The 7,804-nt window shown below is 39.2% G+C and overlaps 1 protein-coding gene across 1 annotated transcript; it reads left to right on the top strand.

Annotated features, from left to right (window-relative positions):
• Positions 1-627: 627 nt before the first annotated feature.
• Positions 628-7,728, top strand: LOC103712034 (GATA transcription factor 18-like). Its single transcript, XM_008798409.6, has 8 exons — positions 628-1,051; positions 3,076-3,162; positions 3,251-3,387; positions 5,617-5,736; positions 5,875-5,980; positions 6,971-7,036; positions 7,125-7,219; positions 7,306-7,728. Exons 1-8 carry the CDS (start codon positions 773-775, stop codon positions 7,370-7,372), a joined length of 957 nt encoding a protein of 318 aa, XP_008796631.4. The 5' UTR covers positions 628-772; the 3' UTR covers positions 7,373-7,728.
• The last annotated feature ends 76 nt before the right edge of the window (positions 7,729-7,804 follow it).

Genomic DNA, 7,804 nt, shown 5'->3' with positions numbered 1-7,804 from the left:
TGAGAATTAAGTCTAACTAGGACAAGAACCCATCGTCAGTAACCATCTTGATCTTGTAGAGCATCTGGCTAGTGATGAATCTATAGGTGTTTATGTTTGGGATTGAAGAGAGATCTATGATATATTGCTCACCGGATCACAAGTTCTTACTCTGATAAAAAAAATAAATTCAAGCAGAGTAAGATTAAAGTCCCCAGGGATAACATCAGTTCGAGATTTGAATCTTAGATTTTTCGTTTGGAAGCGAGAATATGTGCCGTTGGGCCAATGCTTAATTGGCACAATCAAGGCCTCACGAGTCACGGGGAGAGCCTCGCAAATATGAAGGTTACATAAAAAGGCTGGTTTCTGTTCGAGAATAGACAGCTGATCCACGTTCCCCATCCCCTGTTGCTTATGTAGCGGCCAATATCTTTGCCACACATCACTGCCAGCGGTCACGTGATGAGGGATGTGGGGTGGCTCATGATGCCCCACGTGTTAACTGTGGTCCTCACCGAGCCATCGCCGAATCCGACGGTCCTCGTGCCATCCACCCAACGGAGCGGCCACCCAGTGGGCCCCACGTCAAGCGCAGCGGTGGACTTGTCCACACGGGCTTCCCGTGTTTCGCAACATCAAACCGCAATCCAGCGGCTGTGATTCCCACATCACGCCATCCTCCCCCACCCGCTCCCGGACTGCCGCCTCGGGTTAGGTTTAGGGCTTCGTCGCCGTCAGCCGCCGTGCCGCCGGCAGCCCTGCCCGCCCCCCTCCCCAACTGAACGAGAGGATGTCGGATGCGAACCCGCCGGATAGCCATATGTACGGCCACGACGGCGCAGCCGGCGAGGGGGCCGGCGGCGGCGGCGGCGGCTTGGAGGGCGGGTCCGGGGTCGAGAAGATGGATGCCGCCGCCGCCTCCACCTCCACCGCCCCGCAGGCGTCGGATCAGGACCACCTCGCCGACGCCGTCGACGCGGCCTTGCCGCTCATCAACGCCACCTCGAACCAGCTCACGCTCTTGTTCCAGGGCGAGGTGTATGTCTTCGACTCGGTCACGCCCGAAAAGGTGTGCGCTTTTCTTCCTCCGGATCTATTTTACCTTTTTAGTCCTTTTTGTAGTGTTCGCTTTCGGGGTTTTGCTTCTTTCTGTTTAAATCTGGTTAAAGGTGGTTTCTTTTTGTTCGCATGCGATACTGTTGTGTTATAAAACAGTGCTCTGCCACTTCATCGGATCGTATGAAGTTGTTTGAATTAGTGTTTGCTTCATCTAATTGATGGTTGCCTTGCTTTGTAATTTCTAAGAAAATTATATGCCTTTTCTGATAGTTAATAAGGTGTTTGTAATGATTGATGCATCGCCTAATCGATCCACACCGTCCAATTGATGACTGATTTGCGATGATAGCATCATTGTGCTCGTTCCGAACCGTTTGATTAGAATACTAATGACTGCTGGATGTGAGTTTGAAATGGTGGTGCTAGTACTGATCAAGTGATTCAGGTACTTGGATATATGTAGTAGATGATGGACGTCATATCAAATTGGCAATGATTCTGCTAAATGAAAGTTCTTTTTTTTTTAAGCTGTGTTTTTGACTATTTACCAAAGGCAGCTAAGAATTTTTTTAAGAGGAAGATACGAAAAGGATGCTGCTTATAGTTCAAATTGATATGTCACAAACAGTAAATATGCTCTTTAATTCGATGGAAACCATCAGAGGTCAACTACTTTTGTCCTTACCTCGAGATCAAAATCTTATAGGAAGCTAGTTTAGCTTTTAAGGTTTTCGTTTTAATGAATTCAGTCTCCATTCTATCAGGAAGGTTCTGAGTGTTGTATTCTCTTCCTAACTCCTAGAAAAGCTGTGGGTGTTGTTTTCCAAGAGAAATAGGCTAGTGTCTGCATTCTGACTAGGATCTCTGAAGTGGATTTTTGCTGTCACTCCAATCTGTTGTATTTGATCCAACTTCATTGATCATTAACAGTTGACTCTTTGTTTGACCAACATTATACGTCTGTCTAGGCAACGCACACGTCTTTCTCCTCTGTCTATGGTGTTCTACTTCAAGCTCACTTTGTTTCATGAAATACTGCTATGTCACTAGCTCATTTTCTAATGTTCTTCACACTATTTTGATTCACTGTTTTATATTTATCCCAAGGAATGTCTATGGTGTGTGGGCATTATCAATCCATATGGAAGGAAATGTTGGTGCACTAGCTGAAATTTTGCTCATGTTCAATCTGAGATATTGCGAACTATGTTTCAATTTGTCTCTTTTGCATGTAACTTATGCGTAGGATGACTGTAGTTTCCTCGATCAGATGTTGTCTTCTTCCTCTTTATGCATACTCTTATGAAAACTGGAAGGTTATTCCTGGGCTAACATATAGTGAATGGATCTGACACTCTTTGTTACCCGCTTGATGCAAATGTGGGAGGCAGACAATCTTTTACCATTCCTGTGCTAAATAAATGAGCGGTGCTTAAGAAAATTCAAGGTGATTGAATGACTTAGGTATATGAAGTCAGAAGCTAAGTAACTGGTCATGATGAGTGCTTCAAAATTCAGGCCAGTTTCATGTTTGGGAAAATCATCAAACATCATAGCACGTAGACTTAACTGATCAAAATTCCCAACTCAAGAGAACTATTTTTGCAGAAAATCATTATTAGTTCAATTGACTAGATAATCTGACCAGAATCCTAATCGACTGATTTATTGGTCAAGTTTGCATATGGCATACATTTTACAGGGTACTATTTCCAATAGAAAGGTGTTTTTTCCATTTTCATTTATCATGCACGCTTCTAAATTGCTACTACAATGAATCTTTTTGTACCACTTTACTAAAAATGTTTTTTGAAGGATTTCACCTTGCTGTTAGAAAATAGACTAAATGGGCCGTTAGTGTGGACAATAGAACTTGTTTAAGGTATTATTATTTTTCAGAAACTTGGTGCCTTCCATGGTAAATATCTTCCGAGTGCAGAAGGCTTGTTCTATTAAGTCAATGTGGACTTCTGACTGCACTTGCTGCTGGCCTTTTCAGAAGTTATTCTCTTTAATGGAACTTTTTTGCTGCAGGTGCAAGCTGTGCTGTTACTGTTAGGAGGGTGCGAAGTACCAACTGGTATAGCTGGCATGACATTACCCTGTCACCAGGATGACAGGGTACTCCCACATCATTCAATTACCTCATCAAAATGTTTAATTTGTATTTTTTTCCTTGTTCACTCTTTTTAATTGCATTCTGCAATAGGGTTATGATGATATACTACGACGAACAAATATTCCTGCAAAAAGGATTGCTTCACTGATTAGGTTCCGTGAAAAGCGCAAGGAAAGAAATTTTGATAAGAAAATCCGGTATAATGTCCGCAAGGAGGTCGCTCTCAGGTATGCTAACAATGCCATTTTATGTGGTTTTGACTAGCTAATAACAAAGCCTGTTAAGTGGATTTAGACCTCAAACAAAGTTCTGTTAAAATATCACCCACGTGTTATTGTTAAATGGAAGTCCTATGGTCATTTTGGACTCTCTTGGAATCTGTAGAGCATAGGGTAATTTTTTTTGACAAGACATAGATGTCTAACTCGAGAATGATTGAGATAATGGCAGGAAGTGGTCATTTGGCCTCCTGCTTATTTATGAATCAACATGGATAGGGGGCTTTAAATCAGCCTTTCTTCTAGATCCTTAAAATCTGCATTCAATGTATAATAATTTTATGGCATGGGTGGGTTTAAAGCAGTCTTTCTTAATGGATTTATAGGTAAAACTAAAAAGATAAAGCATAGTTACTAATAATTTTTGAGAATAATGCCATATACAATGACTAGTTTCTCAAATATACTTTATCTCCTTTTCTTTCAAACCATTAATTTTTTTTCTTTTCCCTTTTTGTTTCAATCTTTCTTTCTTAATTAGCATCAAAATCTCAAAATATTACATCATCATTTCAAACTACAAAGGCTATGCCCTTAAACCTCATTCTTTGTGTCTTTATGTGCCTTTATATTTGATTATTGAGTGTGCATGGACATGGAAAAGGTCGTTGCTAGCTACTTGAAAAATCTATGACTTGACACTTCATCTATCTTCGTAAGTAGAATCTTAAGTTTTGGCCAAACTTAAAATGTTATTGCCTTAATTAACTCTTATGTGACTACATTTTGATACTCAAATAGGAGAAACTGCCATTGCCCCCTTGTTGAATAGTGTACAGATTGTGTGTCTGGATTGACTAGTTCCACATAAAAACATTGGAGCAATATAAGTTATTGATGTTATATGATATTGTTGTTCACATTTTATTTATACGGAGGTGGAAAACGAGGAATGTCATCTCAAAGGTCTGCATGTGGGGGCAATTCATTTTTTATATTTGTTATAGTGACAGGCAGCAAATGTGGTTGTTCCTGGAGCTTTAAACATTCTGAGTCTGTTGATACAACCACAATCCATGAACTAGGAAAGTGATTTCATGCAGTTCAACAGGATCTTCATCTGTGATTATGTAGTACAAGGTTATGGATGGTTAGAAGTGAAGGAAATAAGGATTCTTTGTTTTGTATTTCAAAGGAGTCTTAGAGTGATTATCCTTTTTCCTTATGAAAATTATTAAATCTGGCAAATGTTATATTATTATTTAAGGATATTATATTTATTTTTTCTTCAGTGACCATGGGTCCAAAGAGACTTAAAAACCAAGCTGAGTTTGCTGTTATATTTTGTGTACAGGCTGCTTATCACCAGCCCTGTGAACTTAGCTCATGCAATGAGACAACTTATTAAACATCAGGCATGTTAGAATATGTTCCTGATTGGTATTGGAAACATTGTTGAACAACTGAAAAAATTATATAAATTCATTGTTTTACCCAACATAATAAATGAAAATTGATCAAATCAAAGAAGGGAAAAGATGGAAAACAGGAAGCTACAAAATTTACAATTATTATTTTTTATTTTCTCTTTTTTGTTTTGATTTGATTATGATTGCTTTTGATGTCAGCTAGGAATGTGCATTTTGCACTCATTTTTTTTGGGGCAGCCGGGGTGGGCGCAGTTGCAAAATTAACTTTCTAGGAAGTGATTATGTCACTTCAATATGGGCGTCCAGGTTGAATAATTTTATGTACTCAATAAGCTCTTTTTGACTGGTCAATTGCAAAATACATTGTATTAATTTACATGAGTGTACAAAGAGAAGTGAATTTATAAAATTATTCTATATTGTTAATTTTTATGGAATAATGATAAGTCAAGCAACGAGATAGGTAATATTCACATTGCTAATCTTTACTGCATCCAGGAAGAAACATTTTTCGGGAAATCTTTGTTCATGTTAAATATATGGAAAATATTGTTGCTGCCTGGATAGCAACTTCTTTATTCTCTTTTGCATTTCTTCACTTATCCTAAAATGAGATTGATTTTATTGGAAAGCAATGATTCAGTCTCAATACATGAATCATGGATTATAAACCAATTTCATTTTTTATAATGTCTGACTTTCTTTTTTCTTGGGAATCCCTTTTGTCTCTGTTCTTTAGTTCCTCGCAGTTTGTTTTAGCCATGGCAAATTCAAATTCATGTTCCATTTATATAAATGGCTTTGGCAGAATGCAACGTCGGAAAGGGCAATTTGCTGGGAAGGCAAATCCCCAGGAAGGGGCGTCTGCCTCGTCAAGTATTCATCTTGCTCAGAGCTCAACCCAAGACGAGCCTCCTCGACAATCGAAGTGAGTCTTGTGCCATGCTTCCATTTTGGCAGATATTGTCACTCTCACTTGGTTAAATGAAACTTTTTGCTTCTCTTACTCCCTGTCCCTGCATGTCTCCCCCACTGTTAATTACACTTCTTTTTATGTGCTTGCCAGATGTCAGAATTGTGGCATTAGTGAAAAGATGACGCCGGCAATGCGTCGTGGGCCAGCTGGTCCAAGGTCTCTTTGCAATGCTTGTGGACTAATGTGGGCAAACAAGGTCTATAACATTTTCTACCTTCACTGGTATCATTTTTACATGATTTCTTCATGGTTACTTTTCAAACTTGTCTGACTGCAATCCTAGGTTTATTTATTTTGAGAACTTACTGTCTTGTTAGCTGGTATTTGTGCAGGACATTCACTTAGAGGAAATGTTTTTTGAAAAATATAAAGTTGTCAAAAATGTTTAATCTAAACTGCATGCCACAATAAGTCCTAGAAACTTGTTAGTAATCATGGGATATGCCAATAAAATGATGATACCATGCAATCTGTCAGGAAGCATATAATATACATTAGGGGGGATTGTGATGATAAAGGCATATCCATGCATATGTGTATGTGTATAGATGTGTGTGTGTGTGTGTACAGAGACATATGCACATACTAGGACTGGGCCACAAGCAATTCAGGTAACTGAATCTGAAGGAATGAGTATTTGATGGGCAAAGGTCAATCAGTGAAAGCATGAAATTCCATTGCGATGGGATTAGGGGGGAAAACACAAATTCCACACATGCACCAAAAAAAAGAAAAAACTCGTTTTCTAAATTTCAAAGGCGGGAAGGAGGTGGAGAGTTCTTATCCTCTCCTTTCACAGGCAAAATCAGCAAAAGAGGTCTCCAGATATATCTTGCAGTAGGTTGTAGGTAAGTTGCATGTGTCATCGATGCATATCATGTACATAATTTTTTATCTTCATATTTCTGTTTTGAGCCCAGAGGTCAGATTATCGACTGGAAAAATTGCAACTTTGCGGGTACAAGATTAAACCTAGCTGTCCATATGAGGAAGCAGGGAGGGTTATCTGCATCAGCATGTGTTTATGCATGCATCGTCGATGACACCTAATTGAAAATTGCTTTTATGCACAGCTCTATAGTTTGAGATCTCCATTGTCAAATTGTTGATGCTGCTAAACGAACCATTATTGGATTTTTATGAAGCTCTTTCTGTTGTTGTAATGCTTGATTTTTGTAATCCTTAGGGTACATTGAGGAGCCCTTCTAAGGTGAAAATGAGTAGTCAGAGCCCTGCCAATCCGATCGAACATGTATGGTCTTCCTACAGTAACTATGAGAAAAATAAGAAGCTGCTTAACCATGCATGATTAAATGTACTGCTGTTTGTTTTTCCTACAGGGTGAAGCCATCGATGCAGAATTGGGGAGTGACAACAAAGCCCTTGTTCATACATCAAACAATCATGACTCTGTTGTTGTAACCACTGCTGAGATGTGAGTATAAAGTGTCGGTATGTTTTCAAAACTCCGATGCAATAAGACTTGCAGCTGATCTTTCTTTTCTGGATAACCATGTTCAGAGTGGCGGAGGGTATACCAGCAGGTGGGAGCCAAGAGATGGAGGAAGACTTTAAGACCGAACTGTAAGAAGTATAAAAATGTATTTTTCATTAATAGAAGCTTTGGGATCTTCTGGGTTTAATTTATATGGACTGCTTGATCGAACGAGAGATGAGATAGGAGAGTGCAGCACTTCATGCGAGAGCATGCTGATATCGCTGTGCATGTGAGATGTACATCGTGTCGTCACTATTTTCTGTACAGGAACCTTCATGATCTGACAGAAAATGACCTGCATTATCTGCAACCTTTGTTTCCTCCCCATTCTTTTGAAACTTGAAGAATGTCAATGGCGCCAAGCCATAAATGGCGTTGTAGCTCAGAATTTCGGTGGATGTCAAAGATGTTAGATTGATGAAAGAGTTCGGTATGTTGCTTTTTTTTTTCTTTTTCCAGAGATCGTTTTGCTAATTAGTTCTTGTTCATATGTTTGCATTCATTTCTAGGTTTAAAGTTTCT

This window comes from Phoenix dactylifera, chromosome 9, assembly GCF_051530095.1.
Source record: "Phoenix dactylifera cultivar Ajwa chromosome 9, Ajwa_hap1_PhDact_Kaust_v1.1, whole genome shotgun sequence".
NCBI classification, from domain to species: domain Eukaryota; kingdom Viridiplantae; phylum Streptophyta; class Magnoliopsida; order Arecales; family Arecaceae; genus Phoenix; species Phoenix dactylifera.
Note: the sequence above shows the minus strand (reverse complement) of the source record. Positions and strands in the feature narration are given on the sequence as shown.

Bases quoted from the DNA above. Each gene is read 5' to 3' on its own strand.
- LOC103712034 (XM_008798409.6), top strand. From the start codon at position 773: ATGTCGGATGCGAACCCGCCGGATAGCCATATGTACGGCCACGACGGC. The intron at 5,981-6,970 runs GTCTATAACATT...TGTAATCCTTAG, and splicing joins GACTAATGTGGGCAAACAAG to GGTACATTGAGGAGCCCTTC. The intron at 7,037-7,124 runs GTATGGTCTTCC...TTTTTCCTACAG, and splicing joins CTGCCAATCCGATCGAACAT to GGTGAAGCCATCGATGCAGA.